The 26,552-nt window shown below is 34.9% G+C and overlaps 1 protein-coding gene across 1 annotated transcript; it reads right to left on the bottom strand.

Annotated features, from left to right (window-relative positions):
• Positions 1-1,320: 1,320 nt before the first annotated feature.
• Positions 1,321-13,536, bottom strand: LOC104884840 (DEAD-box ATP-dependent RNA helicase 57). Its single transcript, XM_010669541.4, has 12 exons — positions 13,179-13,536; positions 11,312-11,429; positions 11,099-11,214; positions 10,835-10,926; positions 8,051-8,147; positions 7,826-7,906; positions 7,504-7,736; positions 5,190-5,384; positions 4,450-4,540; positions 3,158-3,280; positions 2,366-2,516; positions 1,321-1,812 (listed from the first exon to the last, which is right to left on the bottom strand). The coding sequence occupies exons 1-12, from the start codon at positions 13,254-13,256 to the stop codon at positions 1,598-1,600; spliced, it is 1,590 nt and encodes a 529-aa protein (XP_010667843.1). The 5' UTR covers positions 13,257-13,536; the 3' UTR covers positions 1,321-1,597.
• Between the last annotated feature and the right edge of the window lie 13,016 nt (positions 13,537-26,552).

Here is a 26,552-nt window from a genome sequence, read left to right as displayed (position 1 = left end):
CCATTCTCTATATGCACTCGAGTGCATGTCCCTATGCGACCAACGAAACCTCCATAGTACTCGCTCTGTTTTTTATCATTCACTTGAAATCTTGATATTATTCATACTTGGAGAGAATATTCTCAAAAAATTTCAATTTATAAGAAAAAAAAATATAGCCATGTGGGATCTTGTTTGATTCGTCTCGATTAGTACTTTATTAATAATCGTTATGATTTTTACTAATATACTACCTCTGTTTTTATTTAGTTGCAACGTTTTGACTTTTACGCTTGCCAATGTACAATTTCAAATCGTTTTATCTCTAATTGTATGTAAGTAAAAATTATAAAAATTTGATATTATGAAAGCTTACATCGAAACGAATCAAACAAGACCCCACATGACTATATTTTGTTTAACATATAAATCAATAAATGTGGTCAAATAAGAGAACATAAATAGTGCAATTTGTCAAACGTTGCAACTAAAAAAGAACGGAGGTAGTATAACGAAAGATATTTAAGTTTGAAGATGTGTATTGAGAGACGCGTACAAGAAAAGTTAGAATGATAAATAAATAAATAAATAAATAAATAAAGAGGGGGGGAGTATTGCTTCTTCCATTCAAATGTCATCATATGATCGTAAAGACATACTCCTTCTGTCCCAAAAATGTTGCTACATTTTGACCGTTGGCACTATTTACTTGGTAACTTTGACTGTCTTTTAGTTGATATACATAAGAAAAAACATGGTCACGTTAGATCTTATTTGATTTGTCCCGATTTGTATTTTTCAAATTTATAATTTTATATTTTTTTCATATATGTAACTCCAGATATTGGTGTTTGAAGTCACATCTCGTAACTGTAAAAAAGCAAATGTAACAACATTTTCAAGACAAGAGAGTACTTATTTGACAGTCAATTACTAGTGTGTTAAATAATTGGAAATCATTTTTTTTTCTTGGAGTTTTATACTTGGTGAGCCCATTTTAACACACTAGAATACAATTTGCTTTTAGTTTCATAAGGAGATTAAATTGTGCCATTTTCACCTATTTGAAAAACACATTTGACTGTCTATTTCAAGTTGTACATTATGATATTTTAACTTCTATCAATCCCAATATAATTTTACTTCTTTATGGAGGATCCTGCATCATCACAGCAAATTTACTTTGCTCATATAAGTTGAACCATCATCTTTTTGACAGAAGTCACAGAATACATTCAATCAAAACCAATACATCATTAACCTAGTTGAAATACAATTTACCAAATAATGAAACGAATAAATTAGTGTTAATAAAAAGAAGGTTATTTGATGAAAGAAGGGTAACCGAAGCACAAACGAAACTACATATAGCAAAAGACAAATATAAACAGTTATCAATCTCAGAAACAAAAAGAACTCCTAATGAGTGGAGGAATGAAAAACAAGTTTCAGGACTATTTCCTAGAATACAAACCTATAAAAAGGAACCTACAATTATGTTGACATCCTAATTCCTAGACTAGATTGAAATAAAATTCTGGAGAAAAGATCGGTACAAAAGAATATTACATCATGACTTAATGACATCTTTCCTTGTATTGTCATCTGATAATAAACATTAATTGGTAATTCTTTCATCCTTCGGACCAATAGTTATAGAATCCCTCGTAGGACGATGCTTCTTATATTTGGCTTTGGGCATGGACATGATCCAAGATGGTATGTCACAACCAGACTCTGACATAACATTCGCTATGTTCCGTAAAAATGGTACATCAGCTTCTGTATAAAAGGTAATGGCTTCCCCTGCTCTCCCAGCTCTACCGACTCGACCTATAAAATGAACACAACATTTATAACCAAGTTATTTTTTACGAACTAATAATTTCAAAAAAGTTCTTAAAGAAGCCTGCATTAGCATCAGAATGAAAATTAATCAGTAAACTATAAGCATATGGCATCTTATGTAGTATTCATTCCTGAATATTAACAACTCAAATTTTCTTATAATTTTCATATGACTAATTGCGAGACTGATACTTAAAACACAAACCCTGTGTATCCATGACAAAAGAGCGACAAGCAGAGGCCATTAACTGATGGTTTTAAGTAGAGAAAAGATAGAACTTAGATATGAACAAAACATCAAAGATTTGTACTGCAAAATCAAGTTCCTATAGGATCCAGAACATCAATTTTATGGAAAATGAACATTAGGAAGAAATTTCCTTTTGTGATAAAATATTTGAGCATGTGCGCAGTGATTAATTAAAACAAATGCATGGTTTGGCGGAAATGAAACCATAAGATATCAACTCAAACTGAGCAGGATCAATCACAGATTTGTATACTCATGTTTAGGTGAGATTTGATTTGAGCAATTTACCGATTCTGTGGATGTAAGCAGAAGCTGACTCTGGAAAATCATAATTTATCACACAGTTGAGACCTTTGAAGTCCATACCGCGAGCAAAAAGGTCAGTGGCTATCAGAACCCATGTTTTACCAGCCCTGAAATTATCAACAGCATCTTCCCGCTGTACATAGTTAAGCAAACAGTACAATATTAATGGGAAACAGTCAGAAGAAACAAAAATTATGTGATTAAAGAATGTTTCAAGCAGGAAAGGGGAAAGCATTTGACTCAACTGTAATAGTGCTGTCCAATAAGATTATACTACATGAACTGATAATAACAAATTTGTATTACTTTTTTATGGAAGTGGAAATGTTTAGTGCTTAATAAGCATAGTCAACGCCCATCTCAAAATCACCTCACTTAAATTACAGTCCTTTCTTAAGATAAGTACACATAAACATTTCAACCTTCTTTCAGAATTCATCTCCGATCAAAGAAAACAAAGAACAGAAAAAGTTGTGTAATTAAAAGAAATAAAAATTATATTCAAAAAGCAACTTTTCTTCGGTGTTTAGCGATAGGATATCTTTCTATATGTATAAAAGAAAGGAGTTTGCATTCTATATGTATTCACATATTTATCCTGAATCACAAAGCTTGATAAAATTCCATGGTCCATAATCAACAAACATGGTCTCCAGTCTCTAGGTGACACTACTGGTAAAAAGTGAAGGTAATAGATCATCTGCAAAACATTAAGTTCATATACTAGAAACCAAATAAAAGTAGTAGCTTGCTTCACAAGGCATAGGACATTACCTGTGCCTGGGGTAAATCATTATGGATGACATCCACTTTGATATCAGTAAACGCCAGTTCTCTATAGAGCTCTGTGGCACGTTCTTTGCTTTGCACAAAGATTAAGACTGGTGGATCCAAACTCTGTCCAAGGAAAAAATGGGAGGAACTTTTGTAAAAAGAGATTAGTAATGCCTAGATATGCACTATGGATAATCATCACAAAATCACATTGGTAACACCTAAAAGTAAAATCAGAAGCATGTTATTGAAAGTGCATGATCATAGAATCAGTCTAGATATAATTCAAAGCATTTTGTTATATGCTACGCCTCAATAATGTATTTCTATAGTGGAAGCCTAATTTACTTGTATAGCTGAAACATCAAATCCTTAAATTAGGAAGACTATTAAAGAGTATACAACTCTTCATCTAATTTCTAGCATTATGCCGAAAGTATTACTCCAACTGTCCATACTATATTGCTTGTTTCTCATTTATCAAGGAAATTAAGGTAAAGGGACATGAAATTATAAACAGTTAATGGTGTGGGGGGAAAAAGCTATTTTTAGGAGACAATGGAAAATAATGGATGAAAGAGCATGAAATGTATGACTAATTTAACCCTTGGGTTGAATAAACAAAGCAAAAAACTAATTCCAACAAGCAAATAAATGATGGTGGCACGGTATTTTTAGGCAAACCGTGGAAAATGTGGAATTAAAAAAGAAACAAACACTATATTTTGGGACACCCAAAAGGAAACAAACACTAATATGGTACGGAGGAAATACTAGAAAAATCCCTTTTCTGTGTATTTACAAATCCATCTAGTCCTTCATCCAATAGTAAGATTAGTTATTTAGATTCATCTCTATTTAGCATCTAGCATCTATGCATCTCTTATAAGATAACAAAAACAAATCCAAATCAGCAATAAGTTGCGACTCAACGTGGCTTCTACTCTGGATAAAGCAGGGAGACAATTTTGCTTTTACAGACTGGATATATGACCATAACACGTTCATTAATTCTGTATCCAGTACTAAAAACAACTAAAATTGTCTAATTAAAACATATTTTTCAATAGATCCTGTGAACTTGATCCTGGACCACGAGTCACAGAATTCTGCAACACAAACCCAAAAGTAAATATTCTGCAGTGGAAATGAGCCCTGCCTCACAAGTGTAAAGTCAGATAGCAACAATGCATCTGTTATAAAAAATAATAATATAATAGCTGAGTAAGAAGAATATATCAGAGAACAAGAAGCTTTATTGCTGCTGCAATTACACCATCTCAGAAGCCTACCTCAGCAAAAATCTGACGTAGTGCAAGAAACTTCCCTTCTTCACTTCCAGCATAAACCAACTTTTGCTTTACTGATGAAGAAGCTGTATTCCTAATCCAATGCAAAGCAATATCAGATTACTTGGATGGAAATTTATTTAAAGAAAACAAGATAAGACAGGACCAAAGTTATTGATGGAGCACCAGCAATAATTAGAAACCAATTACTAGATAAGACACCAATGTATACATTAAAATAATTAGTGATCTTCTTTAAATGGCCACCTTCATAGGAGAGGTGTGATAAAGATTATAAGCAACGGGAGATAGATTAAGACCAACGTGAGTATGACCTCTATGGCTCTATTAGGCAAGATATGACAAACAAGGTCTAGATGATTCGAGAAGAGATGAAAGTATGAAAATGGAATGCCAGAGAAGAGGTAGATCAAAGCAGAGATGAGAAGGGGAACACGCAGGACTTGACCCTTGACAGAAAACTCTGACACTACCTACAACCATTTATCAGATCAACCCCTACAGGACACTTATCACAACACTTTTAGTACAGGGCCTACAGTCTTAAGAAATGTGTATCACCCAAAAACCATGACAATCTTGTGACCCATACTTGCTCTTGTTGCTGTCGTCTTGCTGCTGGATAATGCACATCAGAGCAAATTTCACATCCACACCAAGCAAGCAAAATTTTCTTTAAATGCAAAACAGTTGCGGCAAAAACACCAAAAAATTGTACTTACTTTCTGCCCACAATAATCCGCACAGCATCATGCATTAATGTCCGTGCAAGATCTTCTACTGTGTCAGGTAAAGTCGCGCTAAACAACATTCTAATTACTGATGGGTTTGAGCAGGATTTAACAGCAAAATCAATCTGCTTCATAAATCCAAGCTCGAATAGCTTATCAGATTCATCAAGAACAAGAAATTCAACCCTGCAGAAACGAAAAAAGGATTGTCAAAAAAGAAGCTGGGACAAATATATTTTGGTTCTTTAAAGTTAAACAAGGGAAGAAATATGCTGAGAATATTCCAGATAGGTCCACAAGGCACAAAGTCTAGGGCTGATTGATCCCAGATTGCAAGTGGAAACTAATAAGCCTTGATAACTTCTTTATAGTCCTATGGCCTATGGGAGTATCCAAGTTTCAGCTACATGTCCAAATTTCACATTACCAAATGATATGTTATATGGCAACATTTCTGATTAAGAGCTAAAAGTGTAAAACACTATGTTACTCGGACTCATGTTGGACACGGGTTTGCATGTCAAAGTGTCCAACTCTCTATTTTGAGATTTTCCATGATCTTGGACCAAAACGAAGTGTCCAAGTATCCAAACCATGCCCTGATGTCGAGGATCCAACATGAGTAATTGAGAAAAAATGAAGAGTCCAAGTAACATAGACAAAAAAAAAAATAACTGGGAAATAGTCCAAACAGCAACCTGATGTACCTCAGCAAGAAATCAACCATATCTCCCGACAATAAGAAAGAAAATAAAATAACCCTGATCATTATTCTATTTAGATATTTCATGTGCATATACTATCATACTTCCTCCATTCTTTAGTAATCAAAACATTTCTCTTTGATAATAGTTTACAATTAATCACTACATGCCTATGATTAGTACTTCTCTCACATATCTACTTTTAGGGGTAGTAGGAACCACTTCTCTCCCATAAATTTCTACTTCTTCTATTTCCTTAATATGTGCGCCCAAGGGGTATGTAGTGATATAATCTAAGAACAAAGAAAGTATCTGCTAAATGCATTTGAAAAAATTAATATTGTGACTAGAACAGCAGTGATGTTCTATATTGTTTCAAGCAGTATATTCTGATACTCATCATAGGAAATTAGTGATATCAAGATAAACAAAAATCAAATTCTTTCTTATTATCGATTAGGCAAAATAAGATGGTGAAAAAGAATACCTTTATGATAGCAAATTCCTCACCTAACAATGAAGTATACAGCAAGATGACTTGTTTAAATAAAAGCCACCTCAAATCAAATAAAAGTTTTGGGAAGTCGAGCATCCCATACAATAACATTAAAAAGTCGCTCCATACCCATAAAATGCCATCCCAGCCTCACTGAACAAGCCTTTTTCTTATCATTAAACCCAGCATCAAGCACTGTCCACTGGAAACTTTTCACCACTCACAAATTTAAAAAGTAAAACAAATCTTCGACAGAATTTAAAGAACCAGTAAACAAACACGATAAATAACTAACTTGAACCACAAACCATACAAATCGACCCAACTTATACCACAGAGGAAGAATATTTTCTAAAGAGAAAAACAAGGCAAGAAGGGCAGAGAATTTCCAGTGATGATTCAATCAACCAAGCCAAAGCACTAATCCCAATATGATGGGGTCGGGTTGGATGAGCCAATATTTTTTCTTTCATGGTCATCCACGTAGATCCTTTCCCTCCATTTCCTTCTTTCAAGTGTTGCACAGTTCCACAGCCTAGAATTGTAACAGCACTATCTATCTACCATGGACTCTACCGAAACAACAGTATCTATCTTGTTCACATTGGAATTTACAACAGACCAACCTCGATGGTGAAGACTAATTTGAGGCCACAGTAAAATGACCACATTGTTGGTTGTTCTGAGAAAACTTAATGAAGTCCTGTGTACAAGACTCTTTTCCTCATGGCACAGCCAACCAATGCCTACTGCCAGTGGCGTACAGCTTCTGCAATATCATCTATCTCTATTGTAGCAACAATGAAATCATCACATTTTACACCATTTCATACCATTCTTTGAATCATAATTTTCAATATAAGAACTGCCTCTAAATTTTCGGATCACTTCCTCTCCACAATACTTCCAGTTCCACTAAACCCATCCATTAAAGAACTTCATACCATTTTTCAAGTTCCACAATTCCCCTACTGAAGATATCTATCAACTTCCTCTCCCTAACTCAATCCAGACCAACTTCTAGCATAAGAATCAAAAAGCTACATACCTCATTCAACCATCCCTAGATCATCTAAAATTAGCCCAAAATGAAAAGTACACATACCTGCTTAAATCAAGCTTCCTTTTGCTGATTGCAAATTGTAAGCGAAGTGGGGTTGTTATAAGTACATCACAAGGCAATTTAGAGAAATCAGCACTTTTGGAAAGCTCTTTAGTCATTAATTTGATATGGAATTTCTTTCCTCTAGCGAGTTTCTTGCATTCCCTAGTCGTCTGAGCTGCCAACTCACGAGTAGGGCAAAGAACAACAGCACGAACACCATCTTTGCTCCCATGCTGATTAGTAGAATAAAAAACCAAATGACATCAGCATCTCTCGCGTCCCTTGATCCTCACATGTGAAAGTAAAACACAAAGATGATTACCTTTAATTTCATTAATATAGGACAAATGAATGCCAAAGTTTTACCAGAGCCAGTGGGTGCACAAGCAAAACATTCACGTCCCTACAGAATTTTTTAGTTCAAAGCATGCAACAAAAACAACAAAAGAAAGTTAAATTTTGCAGTAAATCAACAGATGACAAAAAAGTATATACATTAAAGAGCCTGAAACCAACAGTCAGCAAATAGTTTGAACAGAAGGCATACAGATAGAAGGACTGGAATAGCCTGCCTTTGGATTGGAGTAGGCTCTTTGTATCCAAGTTCAGCAAAATTCCGCAGTAAATATGGTTTGCATCCGTATCTGTCCGAAAGCAGAGACAACTATATTGTCAGAGTGTCATACTATACACCACATATCAAAATATCACTTATACTACTTTCTCTTTCTTTTTAATATATCTTGATGATTTCTTATTATATCTCTACCAATGAGGACAGATGAGGGGCACTTACGATGAAGGAAACTGAAAAGGGTATGAACTCTTCATTATGAAATATAGACCTAAAGAAGCAGAATATAGACCTAAAGAAGCTCCATAACAAAAAGTCGACAACACCCACATAATGGAATAAAATAAAGGATTCAAGTCTTCCTCACATTTTAAAATAATTTTAACTAATTGGAACTTATGTGTCTCAAACCTGGGGGTGGGGAAGAAAAAAAACACTGTACACAATGCTTTATAACTGATAGATTACGGAACCTGTTGTCTTGAAGCACTAATATTAAGTGGAAAATCTATAAGCAAAGCAAGCCTCCGGTGATTAGTCACGCACACATAAAGCTTACTTGGGTGCTTCAGGTCTTAAGTCCATTTCCCTGTGACCCTGTGTGCTCCTTTGAGGCTTTAACCCTTTTTTGCCTCCTTTTCTTAGTTGTGCTTTTCTCTTACTTTTTCCTTTTTTTTCCTTCTTTAAGCAGTGATTTGATTCTCAGCAAAAAGGATTTAGGCTAACCAAATTGACTGTTATAGACTGAATTGTAGCACCTGTTTCTTAGATAGGATAAAGGACACATCTCTACCACTGCCCCCCTATTTTTAATAATTTTTACCCAGCCTCCTTCTGAAGTATCACAAAGAAAGAAACTAATGCCCTCTACTTCTACGAAAATTTCTAAGGATAACAATGACATTAATCAGTGAATAATCACATTCGTAACTCCAGATTCCAGAAAATGATATAGTATCATCAAAGAGCCCTCTTATGAATAATAGAGTGCGTTATAATTGTTCTGTGAAACTAAACAAGAAAAAAAAAAGGGGGGGAGCCTTCTACTTTGACTGGTGTTTGATGAATGTCAGAGTGATTGTTCATGATCTACATACAAGAGAAAAGGCTGCATCCTAGATGCTTAATAAAGATAGATTTTAGGAGAATGTAAGACATAGTTAAATGGCATTTCACTCATGAAAGCTTCGAAAATCTGGCTACAATGATTATTATATTGTCAATGGGGCATGGCCTGTGTCATTTCCTATGTCCATATATTCTCTAGGTGAATATATTTCATACTCCTTAAGGGTGGGCTGATGCCTCATACATGAGGATCTCAGATCTCGTAATATGTTACTATCGTCTATTAATGTAAAAAGTTTTATATAAAGGGTGATTTGCATAACTTTCAGTTCCAGCGAAGTACAAGTAAGGCTAACGTAACTTTAGTTACAAACTATTCCAGACTTTGGAGTCTCTAAGATTGACATCACTGACTTAGCTATATGTTCTGGCGTTCCCATCCAATCCAAATTAGAGTCTGACTCTCTACCCTGCTACATATGATAACATGATTACCAATGCCTTGTATATAGAACACTAGATACGTTTTTTGCTAAATTCTAGGCACAAAACTTATAATTGCTGGAAAGTCTAACTGTTGAATTCCATTGTGTTTAGTGCAGCTTTACTAGGTCCCCCCTCCCCAAACCCTTCTTTCTGGTTGTTGCCACAATGTGCGGTGAAGCAATCAGATATGTTTGCATGGAAGTCTCACAAGGGAAAAAGCTTCACCTGCTTTGGACTTAGGCCTTGTTTGGTAAAGAGAGGTTTGGTGTAAAATTAGAGGTTTGAACTTTTATTAGAGGATTTGATAGTCAATCCTCTAATTTGAGTGTTTGGTAAAGAGACGTTTCAATTAGCTTATTGAGCCCAAAAAGCTCTTTTTAAAAAAGCTGGGGGAGGAGCTTTTTGACATTAGAGGTTTGGGAATGAGTGGATCAATTACATTTATGTCCTAAAGTTGTTGAAAATTACATTAATAAATAATAATATGTACAACAATATATTATACACATGTCCTTATCGGTCATTTTACACAATTATGTAACAATCCGCTATCAGCTACTTACCAAACACCTATATACAAACAGCAGGATACAATCACCTAGTCAAATCAGCTAATACAATCTGCTTTATTAGCTATCAACAAATACAATCAGCTAACAGCTATCCGTTAATTGCCAAACAGGGCATTAGACTTTTACTTACAAAATCTAGTGCCCTCGATATATATACATGAAAGGGATGTAGCATACTGCTGCATATAGAAAATAAATATTGGCGGAGTCTTCAAAAATATACTTAAAAGGATGTGAATAACGAAGGCACTCTCCAACTATACGGACAAGCCGAAAGATGAATGTAATTCTCACAGCAGACGGACGTAATTATAGAATTATTACTGGATTTATGTTTTACAGAAAATGCGCCTGCTAATGGAAAAAGAAGCCTGGAATAGGGGAAGTATATCTAAGCACATAATCCATTGTGGTTCTACACCATGGTAGATAATAAAATAAAAGGAAGTGAACATTGCGCGACCAGATTCTACTAGTTAGTATAATAGATTATCTGAAAATAGTGCCTACTAGAATTAAGCCAGCAGTTTGAAAATAAAGAACAAAATCATCAAAATCAGATCTTGAACATGAAACAAAAAATTCACATGCAAGGAGCACTTTGTTAACAAGTTGTAGATCAAAGCTTTACCTAGTGCTAAGTTCCTCAAAACTCTGAAGAGGAGATGGCACATTACTCCCAGAAATATGGATACCATGATTTTTTCTCAAAACTGTATCACGCTGAAAGTTACAAAAATGACATTGAAGTTATAAAATTGATGTATACATTTCATAATCAGCATAATAATCTCAGCAGTAGCTTGAGTCCGGAGTCAATATAAGATTAAATTTAAAACTAGCCAGAAATCATGCTAATAAAATTGGAACAACAATGATTCTAACAGAAGAGGACCTCAAGCTGCCGGAAATACTCCTTTCTTCCAGAAGGCTTCTCCCCTTCCCCATCATTTTGTTCAGGTTCATTAACTGCATTTGCACTCTTAAACACACTAAATCCCTCCACTGATCCTGAAACCAAACAGTAGAATAACCCGATATAAGTGATTAGCACATACATGTTCAAATTACAGACAAATATCACCAAGCCATAAGGATATAACTTTACCTCCACTAGTGCCCTTCCGTTTCCTCTTCCTAGTTGACTTTTTTCCAACTTCTGTTTCAGTCTTAATATTGTCAACGAACCCTGGATTCACTTCCAATACTTTATTTTCTTTTTTCTCCTACAGAAAACGAAAAGATTAATGAACAAAGGATTAGAAGTGCAAAAATGGAGAAAAAAAGATTGCATACAAATCCGTGCTGAATACCTATACCCTAGATAAGTAAAGAGCAGATAACAATTAAAATAAATGACAAAGGATTTTAATTATGTATTAGAGTTATTTGACTAATAGCAGACCGACCTATATGAACCATAAACATTACGGCCTTGTTTGGTTGAGCTTTTCTGGGGTTTGGAAATGGATTCAGTAATCTGAATCCACTACTCCTTGTTTGGTTTGGGTAATGGGTTAACCATTACCCTTACTTGAGGTTAACTCAAACCTCCAAAATATTACCCTCCAAATTAGAGGAGTAACAAAATTCTTTTTATTCCATTCAAGTGATTCCTTTCCATTGTTGAACCAAACACCCAATAAAAGTAACAATTATTGTTACCATTCCTTCCCTCTACTTGATTCCATTCCATTTCCATTCCTCTATTGGAACCAAACGCCCCCTAAATGCATTTTGGTTCAACTCATGAAATGGAAAGGAAATGGAATCATATAGAGTGGAGGAATGGTCACACCAATTGTTACCTTTGTTGGGTGTTTGGTTGCTCTATGAAAAGGAAAGACTTATAACCTATATGATTTTAGTTGAGGGTAAGACAATGCATTACAGTCGGGTTGAGGAGAGTTATAATTGGGTGGCAATAGATAACCTCAGGAAACATAAACCATTATCCTATCTCTCATACCAAACAACATGTAACGAATCTGGTTCCTTATTTCCGTTTCCAGAACTCAAAAATCTCACACCAAACGTGATCTAAGTACTAATATGAACAGTTACTTCTGAATAAAGGCAGCATTCTCATAAATCCCTCAAGGCTCCGCCTGGATCAACGGTAAGGGAAAAGAAATTTTCAAGGGGAAGATATTACAGGCCCAAGTCATATGCCTGTAATGGGGTGGATCTTTTGGCCCTGAACTTTCTACACCCTATTAGAAGGTAAGGTGTTACCCACAGGCCCTCCCAGAGTAATAATTTCCAGGGTAAAAGTTTCTTAAATCTTAACCCTAAAATTCTTGTTACTTTTTCACATTATGTCCCTCTATTTGTCACTCACTTTCTTTCTCCTCTCTTTCTCATTAAGAATTGCACTAGATGAGAACTGATTGCCTCTGTATAAATTTAGCTTAATACCAAACCTGCTTACATTGTTCCCTTGTAAAATCTTCCCTTATCACCCCTCTCTCTCTGGTCAAGTAGCTTTACCCCTCTCCGTCCTCATTTACGTACCCTATAAGCACATTCTTTATATCCCCAAAAAGTTTGCCCCATATGAGTTACCCCCTAATCAACACTGCTAATCCAGGCAGGCCCTCAATGCCATTTTTTCTATAAAATGATTGATTACCAACATGACAATCCTGAAATTAGCATCTCACAAAATACTTCCTCAGCTCCACAATAATAATGTTACAATTTCGGTATCATCTTTCCCATTTATGTTAGAAAGAGCATTACTTTTCCACACTACCATAGCAAGTTTCAAGCTATTTCAACCAATATTGATTAGCATCAAAGTAACCCAGCAAATATTCAAAGTCTCATCATATTCAAAATAATATTAAAATTCTGATGTACATTAAATACCCAGTAAATCTACACTAATTTAATTGATGTTCAAATCAAAAATCAACTAAAAAAATGAAAAAAGGAACACCCCAACACTGTATTAGACAAAAAAAAAAAGTTACCTTAAACCTCTCAATATCTTTGGCGAACTTCTTTTTATCAAATTTAGTGCCAGCAAATAGGAAGGAGGTGTCTTCCATTATCAATGACGAGAAATATCAAGAAATCCTGATTTTGTATCTTATTCTATGGCTTATTCCAAAAGATTTGAGCTCCGCTTCAGTTGTATTGTTCTTCGTGTTTGTATTGTGTTGTGTTCTTCAGTTTCAGGAGTTACAGGTTTGTCAACAATTGATGAGGGTCGAATAGGCGTTACTACAGAATATACATGATACAATACAGAGACAGAGGTCAGTTCTCAGTTGAGATGCTTTGGAACTTTTTGATATAATTAGGGTTTTGTTTTGGGGTTTTTAGGTTGGCATTTATGAAAAAATATTAATTAATGTTGGAGTTGTAAAAAGCATGCATTTTCGTAAACAAAATTTTACCAGTAAGAGCACTCCCAATAGTGATGGGTTTGATCACCAAAATTTCTTACTTACTCATGTTTTGATCATTTCATGATCAAATGTATCACCTCCACCCCACTCATGAACAAAAAAATCAAACTTCACTTTATCTCTCCTACTTTTCACTACCCCACCTCAACTTTCTCTCTCCTATTTCTCTTTCCTACTTCAATAAAATAATATAATTTACATATTAAAATAAAAATGAATCATCTTATGATTACTTAAAATTATAATAATTAATTACCAAAATTAATTATCATTATTGGGTTATTAGTAAAATAAAAATTTATTAGAAAATATGATTTTTTTCCCTCTTTTTAGGTGAGAAGGAGAAGGTAAAAAGTTATAGAGAAAAATGATGTATAAATATTTTTAGAGAGAAAGGTGAGGAGGAGAAGTGTTTTTTTTTTTTTTCTGAAATATATCAATATGGGTATCATTTTATAGAGGGGAAAAAATATGAATTTTGGTATTTTTTTTTTTTTGAAATACAAATTTTGGGAAATTTCGTGGAAATTTCCACGAAATTTCCCAAAAAGAACAACAGCAGCCACGTGGCAGCTTGCCACTGGCTGGCTGTGTGTGACTAGGCTGATTTTGTCTTCCATTCACACATTTCATTTGCTGATGGATTTGTTCACATGGTGATGGATGACAAAACATGTCATTTGGTGATAGGTTTTCTATCACCAATGGGATGCATGTTTTTTTTGTTCAACCCAAATTTTCTGATTTTGGTGATGAGTTATGTCACCATTGGGAGTGCTCTAAGAGGTTAAATATTAAGTCGTGACTTTTCTTGTTTAAAAAAAAATGGGAAAAAAAACACAGTATAATATTAGTAATATTTATTTATGAAAATATCACTTGATGTGCAAACTTTATACATTTTCGAAATGGACGGTAGTGATTCTTAGTTTACACAATTTGATTTCTATTTTTCTCACTGTCCATATTTTTCTATTGATATACTGTTATTATATTATCAATAGATAAAAATTATAAAAAGTTGAGAAACTTAATAACATCTCACATCATTATATTTTTTTCCTTAAGTATAAAATTATACATTATTATAGTCATTTTTTATATAAAGGATTAACTCTCAGTAATACCAACAATTGTCAGTATGTGACTCTCAGTAATAACAACTATTGTCAATGATTCAAATCATGGGTATTTATATTGGCCAGGGGCTCAGGAGTGTCCTACTAATTAGAATAGAACACCTCTCCTATTGGCTAGATTGAAATCTATCCTCTTTATAGTTATCTTTAGACCCACAAGCCTTCTAAGATATAAATGGACCAAGCCCACTGTTGATGGCCCATGCGCAAAATATCGACAAGGCGCCAATAAGGACCGAATGTCTTATGATATCATCACCTTGAAGATTCTCTTTCTGGATCTGGGCAAGACACACTAGTGGGAAAAAACGGAAGGGCTGCGCTGCAAGGGTTGCGTTTTTTGAAAAACGCAGCCCTTCTTAGTGAAGGGCTGCTGTTAGCCCAAAAACCGCAGCCTTTCACTTACGAAGGGTTGCGGACAATGCAAAAACTGCAACCCTTATAAGTAATAAATGGCTGCGTTTTCTAAAAAAATGCAGCCCTTTATGGGCTTTTTTTAAAAAAAATTTTGAAAGGAATTAATCGCAGGCTTAACATATTAAGCGAACTCATCCCAATAAAATATCAAGATAAGGGTTTTTTAACCTGCCCTCTCCCTCATTATTCTCTCTCCTCTCTCACGTCCTTCCTCCTCCCTTCTCTTTCACTCTCCTTCCTCCTCCCTCCTTCCACAAAAACAAATATTCGTTATCTCTCACCCTCCGACGGCAGCGAGTATTCGTTCCTTCTCCTCTCAATGAGGGTTCGTCGTTTGTTCACCTGTGCCGCCTTGTCGCGCTGTTCCTCGTCGTTCGTCCTTTTCTCTGTCGGTCGAACTCCGGTCATCTTTTCGTCGTCGTCGAACTCCGCTTAAACAACGACAGCAATAAGTGATGATTTTTCATTTTTCAGATCTATAGTTTCTTCATCTTTGTTTTGATTAATGTTCATATAATTTCAGATCTATAATTTTTCTCTTTTGTAATTTCATTCGTTTTTTTTCATTTTTGTTCATTTTTTTTCATTTTCATTCATGTTTTTTTATTTTCGTTCCCTTTTTTTTTCATTTCCGTTCGTTTTTTTTATTTTCGTTAACGAGGCTTATTTTACCACCAGTGTCGTCATTAGCATCCTCGTCATCATCGTACTTGAATCTAATGTGGGTTGCGTTTGTATCATCAATATCATCCGCTAACATATAGAAGTGGATTTTGTCTAACTATGGATTATCCTGCCATGTGTAATGTGTGTTGCTTTTTTTTTTCATTTTCGTTTTGATATTGGGACTTTCGGTTGGGAGAGTTTGCGTTTCAATGGCTCAGATTTATGATTTTCATGTATGGATTAAAGTTAATCATGCTATTTAGCATAATTTTTCATAGTGGGGTAATGCGTGTTCCAAAATTTTGTTTTTCTGGGATGACTTCCATTATTTTCTTTTTGTCAAAAACCATGATTCTATTTTTTTTTGTGCTTATTAATACGCTGTATAATTAAGAGTTAAGATTTGATACTAATCTTAATAAACAATATCAACATGAAGTAGATATATTTAGGAGTAAAAAAATGCAAAAAAAAAGAAAAAAAAATTTTTTTTTTTGGGTCAAAAGGGTTGCGGTTATGGTCAAAACCACAACCCTTTGTACAACGAAGGGCTGCGTTTGAGGCCCAAAATGCAGCCCTTCCATATTGGAAGGGTTGCGGTTTTGGGCCTCAACCGAAGCCCTTCATTGTGAAGGGTTGCGGTTTAAAAACGCAGTCCTTCACTTTTAGTGAAGGGCTGCTATGGAAAGGGTTGTTGGCCAAAAAAGCAGCCCTTAGGGCTGTTTTGACTGCAACCCTTCCGTTTTTTTTCCACTAGTGACACATTGGCGGTTTGACCATAACAGTCTTGAGCGGTCTGATAGACCGATATGCAACTTGGACATCCCCCATACAATTATAGTTTGAAAATAAGGAATAACCATGCTATCAAAATATCTAAATCGTATATAAGCCTTATTGAAAGTAATAAATAACAAAGTTAAACAAAACTAAACTAAACTACAAAGAAAGTTAAATCATAGTTGCAATCATTTTTCTCTTTCCTTCCTCTTCCTCTTTGCCTCTCTGTCTTTGGTTGAATATTCTCTTGGCCCTTCTCCATATGTAGATGTGGTCAATGTTGTCTTCTTTCTCCCTATACACCAACTTTCCTTTACCTTTACCTATAAGAGTATCCTTCCTTTGCGTGGAACTTCTTGCATCGTTCCTTTCACTAATCATTATCCCAGCTGGACGTAGTCTTCTTTCCTGGTTGGAATACCCTGTGGTCCAAGTCTCGTACTAGTACTACTTTTGGCCTTAGACGGTTCTTCATAGAGGAAGTCTTAGCAACAAGTTTTTCGTCATTTTCCCCTATAGATGAACCTCGAGCTTGTCTCTCTCCCTACATCTTGTAGTACTCTGGAGTAGTTTTTGCAATTCGTGGGTTCCACTTACATTTCTTACATGACTCGGAGACTTCCTTCTCCCTCATCTCCTTCCTCATAGAAAATTAGCGTGGTCTTTGCTAAGCATTCATACAATATAGCTCTTAAATTCCTTCTCTTATTCTAGCTTCTCCTAAGTAGACCATAAATGGTGATTTGTCCAATATTTCTCCCACTTCCTAATCCCCCTCCAAGTTGGACATTATGGCTCTGTTTGCCAAATAGAGTTTAGAGTTTGCTATTAGAGTTTTAACTTTTTGTTAAGCAGATTTGACTGCTGATTTTGACAACTTCTTTTTATTAATGTGTTTGGTAACAATTAATTGATTGCTAAAATCTTATTGCTTTTTGTTTTTGTGAAATGACATTTAGGCAGGCATAAAAGTCATTGAACATATTTTTACCTAATCCTCTAAAGAAAAAGCTCCTAAGCTCCTATTAGGAGCTTTTTCATTTTGAGAGTTTTTATTCCAAAACTCTCTCTAAAACTTTCTTTTACCAAACACCCCTTTTAGAGTTTTTGACTAGTCAAAACTCTAAAAGTGGTCCAAAATTCTCTTTTTACTCCAAAATTCTAATCGCCAAACTCCCCTTATGTCTTAGGAGCAATATATAGTGTCATCTAGAATTATTTATTAGTACTCATATTGCCTCACTACTCTAGTGGAGAAATAATAAGTCATGGTATATAAACTGCATACCCTTACATAAGGAGCCTCCCGTGCACTTAACATGACACTAATCTTCCACCAGGGTAAAATCCACCTCAGACTCAGCTCATGATCTTAAAGAACATGGTCCAATATTCAAAGATTTCTTGGTAAAAAATTTCTTCCTAACAATAAAATCTTTCTTATTATACCTTTCCATATTCTCGAAGGGTCAATCAGCCTCAAATGTCCCATTAGCCAGGTTTACATCAACAAGCAACGAAAAAAATTATTGATTCGCGTATGAGCAACAAAAAAGTATTAACTACAAAAAAAAAATATGGTTCTTGAGTAAAGAAAAATTTACCTGCAACATTAGAGGACATCCTGAAAATTACCCTTTCGGATCCTATTTTACAACATCCAAACTAGCTAGTGATCATCTCCAAACACATAGTGGCATGAGTAGGGGTGTTAACAAGCCGAACTGAGACCAAACTCAACTAGGTTCATCTCAACTCGAAAATATGTTTAATAGGACTTGGCTCGAGCTTCAGCCTATAACATACAGCTCGGCCAGAGTTCGTTAGGCTTGAAAAGCTCGTAAGTGACATTCAACTAAAGCAAGCTAAAGGTCAGATTTTTAGAAGGCCCAGCCATTTAATTGTTCAATGGCCTAATATCCAAACACTTGATAATTGCATAGTCCAAAAAAAATGTAAGCCAACCATAAGGAAAACCTTACTCAAATATCTCTTTTTATAGAGAATGACAGCACACCCTCATCATATTTTAGTAATGTGGGATAGCCGAATTCTCAGCTTGGTACTCATTTTTCAAATGTCTCTTTATACAACATTACATATGCACTCTCGTCATTTTTCAACGATGTGGGATGTTATATAGCAAGCATTACAACTAATGACTTAGAATTTATTTTGGATGAAGTATGAACCCCATAATAATGTTCTCATGGTTATTTTTGTCTCAAATAACAAAACTTTTTAGATTTTTTTTTAAAGGCTCTTTACTTTTTTTTAAGTGTTTTTATAGTTTATCAAACATGTAAACTTTGGATTCCTGGTATAGTCTTAGAGCCAAGACTGCCACTTTCTCCTTATAGTTAATATTATTTTAACCTATTTTAAACATTAATAAGATAATTTTAGTAATTTAAAAATTGTTAAGCCTATTCACGAGCTTTTGAACCGAGCTTATGGTAGCTCAAGCTCGATTCGTTAAAGTCTCGAGCCGATCCTGAACTCGAGTCGAGCTCGAACAGTTTACGAGCCACCCTGGCTCATTAGCACCCCTAGGCATACATGAGAGTTTACCCTACCTCTAGTTGCTCTGTCACAGTAATAAAGGACAAAAACCTAGCACCATTGTCCCCATTCACAAACAAAAACGACAAATCAGGCAAGATAGAAATGCCCGCATACGATATGTTTGCCTAGTCTTTTCAGTAGAAGGCCCACATTGCGCATTTGTGCAACTAACCTAGTCAGATTCACCGCCTCCCATATACAATTTCAGATAATTACCATCTCTTAAATCCATAAACCTTTCAAAATATCTTAAAAAAATAATCTTCCGGACTAGGGACACAAGACAGCTGGCTATAGGGCCCCAATCAATAATATCACCAAAATCTGCAAGAAAAAAAGTTAATTCATGATTTTCCGAAGCAAAAACAATGGTTTGCAACATCCTAGAAATTAGCAGCAGCATAAAGAATATTGTAATCTAGTTGCACGAACCACAAAGATACGAGAAGATGACAGTGCTCCAACTCGTGTTTGTCCGCATTGGTCAAGAGGGACAACCATCCGCCTAACGTCGGTTCAAAAGCCTTTGGGAATCAGTCTGACAAGTATAGAGGAAAAAATGTAGACAATATTGCACGGAAAAGTTGTTGAACAAAGCATAATGAAACAATCCCCATGGTATTCCCTATTTATACAAAAACTGAATCCAATTCCCGTTGGAATATGACTCTCGACACTTATCCCCATAAGTCCAGATCGTGCGCGCCATGCAACTTGAATGTGCTCCGCGCATAATTTATACGCAGACACACAAGGATGCAACCACAGTAATGGACCTTGCATTAGACGCATCAGTTTTGCATCACGTGCAACACCTATGCGTAAACCAAATTTGTAAACTATTTCGTCTTAGCACTAGCGCATCTGCCCCTAATCTTTGCGCCTCACGCACAAGAAAGCCACACATACCAACACATCTTGGGAATCCTTATTTTCTCTCATCCATCATTCTTTTTATTTTTCTTTTTCTCTTTTTATTTTTTTTTTGAAAGTTTTTCAAAACAACATTACTGATTTGTTTTAATGTTCCTTCTTTTAACCATCTCTCCGACCACTTATTTTCCCCTCATTTTTTATTCTTTTTTCTATGTTTGGAGAAGGTTGGTTATCCTCCACTGGGATAAACGCTTACATTGTTGACATTCATACAGTCATTTGCATCGCACTGCATAAACAATAATTTTGCATCACATATTAAGACATAGACTTACATTCATAAGAAATATCGTCAACAAAGTCAAAAATCAAAACATAAAAAATCATAAAAGTGCAACATGCACCAATGTGAGATACAAATGTCAAAATAGTATCTATGTACAGTAAAATGGAGTATAATTGTTGGTGCAAAATCAGTTTGTTGACCTTGCAAATAAGTCAATGCACATCTAATAGTTTGATACTGAATGTCACGGGAGGCTTAGTCCCTGGGGGTTACCGGTTTTAATTAGATAAAACCTTGCTATGTACTTTGTTGCAATTTAATTAATGATTAAACTACAAGGCCTGTTAAATTCAGGCAAAATGCAATAAATACAGCAAGCAATAATTAATCTTTTGATTAAGGCAAAACATTCCCATACATACCAAAAACTTTAAGAAAGATTTTACAACACACACGAGGATAAGCCAGGTTGGACAACTAAAGGGAAAGCACGAAGGTTGTTACCTCCATAGTTTCTTGCTTTAATCAGAGAATTACATAACTTGGCGCCATGACATGTTCTAAGTCTAATGGATTAAACTATAATGCTAGAAGGGGTATGGCTAGACTAAGGCTACGCTACGCTAAGAAAAGAGTAAATGCAAGTTGTTGCGTGATGTTTGATTGTTTTCTTGCTTGATGATCCTTCTTTTATTTATAAGCAAACATGTTATGTAACTTTCATGCTTTCTTGGAGGGAAAAAATTTGAATCATTTTTTATTCAAACCTCGACCATCTTCTGGCGCCGAATAACCGTAGCTTTGCACGTTCTTCCTTATGGGGATCCGTCTCATGATTACTCTTTAACCACCTGTATTTTTGCTATTCTTGACTTTCATCTCCTTATGATCTTGATGGCATTTTTCTATTGACTTTGACTTATGTTGACTTCGTCCAATGGGCTTTATAGTCTAGTTGGACCCTCATATTGAGGTGAAATTTAACCTTTTGAGGTCTAATACAACGTACCATAATAAATATTATCATACATCTAAAAATGATGGTAACAATAACAAATTCATGTACGGAAACAACATAAGCCTAAGGAATGTCCGTACTCTGATCTCCCAATATTGAAGGCTCGTCATCGACCTCCTTGACCCACATCCCACTCGGTTGACTCCTAGAAGAGTCCCTCCAGTCATGACCACCACCAAACCCGAAGCGTTGCTGCATTTGCATCTGCACCATCATCATTGGATTCACCACAGGTTCAATAGAGGGTTCCCCATGAACACCATGCTACCCATATTGAACCCGGTACTAGAGCGAGTATCTGCATAACCTGTGTCGATCCTCCCAGAAGTACACACACGAGGGTCACTCTGGGTCGAGTACTTCGACTCGGGACGAGCTCTGCCCTGCTGACGGCGAGGCTATAAACAAGCAGCACAAAAATCAGAAATCGAAAGACAAGAAAAATTAAACAAAAGACGAGACAATTAGCTACCCGGGGGTGCGCATCTGACTGTCTACAATAAATACTCATCTTCAGCTTTGTAACCCCATGTTCCAAGGAGTCGATCACCCGAAGCAACTGAACAAGAGTCTCTTCCGAGGCCTACAAAATCAGTAAACAGAATATTAGTCTACATAAACTATAGCAAGTACATAATAAGTTAATGATTTTGAAATACTTACCAACTCAATATATGCCGGTAAAGCATGGACAAAATGTTGCTCCACCTCTGGCGCCATATTAATGGTCTCCACTACAAGCCCAGTGGCACCCATATACCAAATTCTCAGATCCGGAACAAAGGAGGCTCGATCTCGAGCCGCCGCCTAACAAAGAAAACAACTATTAATATTTTGATCACGTCAAAATAAATAAAGAAGAGAGTTTGTACCTCATTATATCGAACCCGAGGAGTAAGTCGAGGAATCAAGTAATCCGCATAGCCAGATTCGGGAAATATGAAAGCCAAGTAATCCTGGCAGATCGACAATCCATCCTTGATACCCTGAACCAGAGAATCCATATCCATCATGGTGATAAGTGGATCCTGCGGGACAAGAGGGGCTGAGGCAACAACTAGCGTATAACACTCTTGCCCAAGTACCAAATAGAGCCCGGCTTCCCATAGAAGATGGCCCTGTGATGTGTTCTATATATATCGATTATTTACTCCAATTCCCTTAGCTTTGATAGTCGATTTTAGCTATTTTGAGCTCGTTTTGTGTGATTTGATGTGTTTAATTTGGAGTTGTTTTCGTGTGTTACATGTTTTGGTGCAGATTAGGCGTTTGGTGTCTTTATTTAAGTTGTGAAATAGGAGTCCAATGGTCACATAAGTTCCAAAGAAGATCCGGGAGATTGCACGAGTGATTCGGACAAATTGCACGGAAAAAGAATGAGAAATCACACTCCCCTTGTCAACCGGGCGAGCCACGAAAGAAGAGTTGGGAGCATTCTCAATTTGCCCGGTCAACCGGGCAAACAAAAGGCCAAAAGTGCTTACGCGCCCGACCCGACGAATTTTCCTTTTTGTCGTAGAAAGCTGCATCACCGTCGCCCGACCGGGCGAATTTCGCCTGATCGATCCAGTGGTTTTTCGAAACAGTTAATGTAGCCTTTTTTAGCCGGTTTTGTAAAAAGTATAAATAGGTTTTAGTATTTTCGATTAGACTATTTTAATTTTTGCGTTTTTAGGTTTATACATTTAGTTTTCTCTCTCTAGGTTTGCATTAACTCTTGCCTTTGAAGATTATAAAGTTCGTTGATTTCGTTTTCATTATTCTTCAATCATTTGGTATTCCTCTTTACTTTGTTTAATTTAATGAATTATTCTACTTGCATTATGTTTACTGAGTTTATTATTATTATCATGAATGAGTAGTCTTTTCTAGGGCTTAGAGAGAGAAGCCATGTTTATACCTTGTTTAATTGTGGTTTAAAGTTCTTCGATATTTGGATTGAATTAGAATAATTCCTATTGATTTGTTATGCTTGTTCAATTCATGTAATTGCGCAATATCATGAGTTATGTTTAGCTAATAGAAGTTAGAATTGAAAAATCGTATTCATTAGAGGCTTGTTACGATAGGTTGGTTTGATTATGTTGAGCGACCATACTGACATATGTTAATATAACAATTGTTAATGCCCGACTGTAGGATTAACGAAATACCGTAATTATTCGAACCTCAATCCAAGTATTGTTAAACTATATTGTAGTGATTAAATTGGTATAAGCGTGGTGGACTGATCGATTGCCCTAGGCTTCAATTATTTGATAAACTTACATCCTTTTGTGTTTTAGTTCATTCTAGTTTAGTTATTAATTGTTCAATCAATTTCCTCTCTTGAAATAGTTAAATAATTGAGCATAAATCTATAGAACTCCTCTCCATGTGGATCGACCTGTATTTGCCAGTTTCTACTAAACAAACACCGTGCACTTGCAGTATATATTTTAAAACCCCTCACCCTGTAAGTGGTCAAATCCCGAGCCTCGGCTTCTCATCTCCGGAGATCCGGGTATAGAAATCAAGGATGGAAGACGACCTATAAATGATCCAAAGCTCACAAAATCTTATATCACTAAAGAAGCAATCAAACAACTAAGTTACTTTAATTACCTTATCCTCAGCAGCCTCCCCCCTAATGGCCTTTCGAAGCCATAAAACAAGCTAGTGCATTCTCATGATCCAAAAGCTAGTAACCACTAAGCAAAAGTACTCTTTTTTTTTTTTACTAGAAACTGAATACAATATTGTAATTGGTTTTGTTCTTTCTTTGTTTTTTTTTCAATTTAACGTAATTAATGTAGGATTATTTTTTAATATTTTGTAGTTACATTCATTTTTCTCTAATTTTTTAGATATAGTAATACGGTTTAGCTAATTTTGTATCACAAGGTTTTAACTTTGGGTTTGATGTGGTTGGAAAAATAGGAGACAATTTTACATATAAAGTGTTTATTGATTCATCTTTGAAGTCGTTTGACATGAAACAAGTGTTAGAGCCTAAAATGAATTTCTCTTTCTTAAAAGATAGAGAATTTCTCACTAAGAAATGAGCTCCCCACATTATAAAAAAAAACTTCTCACTTTTTTCTAAGCCGTTATACCAGAATTTTCACTGCAAATCTGCAAGCTTTGCATGAATCTCGACATGTGGCATCGTTGCATGTCCTTTTCAGGCGAAGAATTATCCAAGTTTTTCGTCAATCCTAATGATGAGGTATAGTGGATATATTTCTATTGCATACGCGGGATGAATGCAGATTTGACTAACTCATTGTAAAAGTTTTAATTTTGAAATTCGTTTTGAAAAAGAGAAGTCACTAACAAGTCTTTAAAAGAAGAATTATAAACCTAATTGGATATTGGCAAACTATAGGGACAATTTAGGAACTTGTTCAATATATATTTCTCCGTCATGACTTCATAATTGGTCAATGAGCTAAAGGTAAAGTTCGAAAATGAGGTACGAATATGATCAGAAATCAAATGCGCCCATTGATGACCTCTACTTACTACAATATATGTCCTAGTGTTATGCAAATAAACAACCACTCAATGTGTTCATTCAATCTAAAAATTAGGCTATGTTTAGTTCATCTTATTTTTGCTTATTTTAGATCTAATCAGATCAGATAAGTTAAGATCAGATCATGCTTATATTTAAAAACTCATTATTACTATTAATACTATTATTTACTAGTACACTTGTTCAAAAGGATTGGTATTGTTGTTGTTGTACTTATTAATTATTAATATTGATAATTATTGTTAATATCGTTGTTATCATTATAAATATCATTGTTATCGTTATTTTAAGTTATTTTCTTGTTATTAAATAATAGAAAATTAAAAGCCATGTGTTAAGAACATAAGATTGGCGCAAAAATAAGAAATATATAAAATATGATAGCTCAAATTCATGACAACTAAACTACTAAGTTCGGATTACATTTCAAAATAAGCTAAGTGCAAGATACAAATTATAAATTTAGATCTGGTATACCTCTTCCTACGAATTCCAATTCTCTCTAGCTATTTGAAGTTGCACGCTATCCATTTCTTTGTTGCGCAAGTCATAGTTGTTTGTATATCTTATTTTATTTTATATAAAAAATAAAGACTTGAGTCTTCCGACTTCTCAAGTGTAAAGTGTGAAACATTTTATAAGTGCTCTTATAAATTAATGACTTGAGTTATATAATTATTTTTAATTATTATTATTATTATGATTATAATAATTGTTGTTGTTATTATAATAATGATAATAATAATAGTTATTGTTATTAATAAAAGTTGTGTAAAAGTTGTGATAGAAATAAAATGATAATAATAGTAATATTATAAACAAGATCTTATAATGTATTGCATAATGATGAATTACAAAGTAATAATATAATAGTAATACTATATTTTATAAAAGATAAGATCTATTAAATCAGATCAGATCAAATTAGATCAGATAAGTTCAGATCGGAAAATTTCAGGTGAACTAAACATAGCCTTAATATGGGTTGGTTCATTAAACACAAATTATTAATATTTGGTGATATGTTATTTATGCAATCAAAGTAAAGAGAACCTAACAGGTTATCCAGATTATCTAAATTTAGTAGTAGAACATTTATATAGTCTTGATTAGCAAAAAAAAAAAGCATGTGAGGTAATGAAACCATTAAACATATAAGTATGGATATAAATATGATATAGAAATATAAAAGAATAGGAAAGACTAGTGAAGAATATACAAGAAAGCATTAATTCTTTAAGGATCTACATCATGAAAAGTATATTGTTAATATAGTAAGAAATAACTTGGAATTGACCCTCATGAGTTATACCTTTATCGTCTGGTTCGTGAATAGCAATCCGTAGGAAAAACAATCTTGAAGTTTGAATGGAGATTTAATGGAAATTAGAGTATTTAGGAATGTGTTTTAAGTATTCGGAGTGTTTTAGTGGGGATAAAGTTTATGTAAGTAGTAGGAAAAAGTGTAAGAAAGTCAGCCGAAAATCGAGTGAAAACAAGGTCTATTTGTAGGAAAAACGAAAGAAACCGGATAAGATTTTAGGATGTGCAGCACGTAGGCCACACTCGATACAGATATCCTGTCTTGGAATTGTCAGACACTCAATGCCAGCGACAGCCCGACAATTCCTTATATTCACTGGTTGGTAACTTCTTATCACCCGTTGTT

This window comes from Beta vulgaris, chromosome 7 (assembly GCF_026745355.1).
Source record: "Beta vulgaris subsp. vulgaris cultivar EL10 chromosome 7, EL10.2, whole genome shotgun sequence".
In the NCBI taxonomy this organism is placed as follows: Eukaryota; Viridiplantae; Streptophyta; class Magnoliopsida; order Caryophyllales; family Amaranthaceae; genus Beta; species Beta vulgaris.
This window is presented reverse-complemented; position numbering and strand designations above follow the sequence as displayed.

Bases quoted from the DNA above. Each gene is read 5' to 3' on its own strand.
- LOC104884840 (XM_010669541.4), bottom strand. From the start codon at position 13,256: ATGGAAGACACCTCCTTCCTATTTGCTGGCACTAAATTTGATAAAAAG. The intron at 11,430-13,178 runs GTAACTTTTTTT...CGTTTTCTGTAG, and splicing joins AAGATATTGAGAGGTTTAAG to GAGAAAAAAGAAAATAAAGT. The intron at 3,281-4,449 runs GTAGGCTTCTGA...TTCCTTGGACAG, and splicing joins TACGTCAGATTTTTGCTGAG to AGTTTGGATCCACCAGTCTT.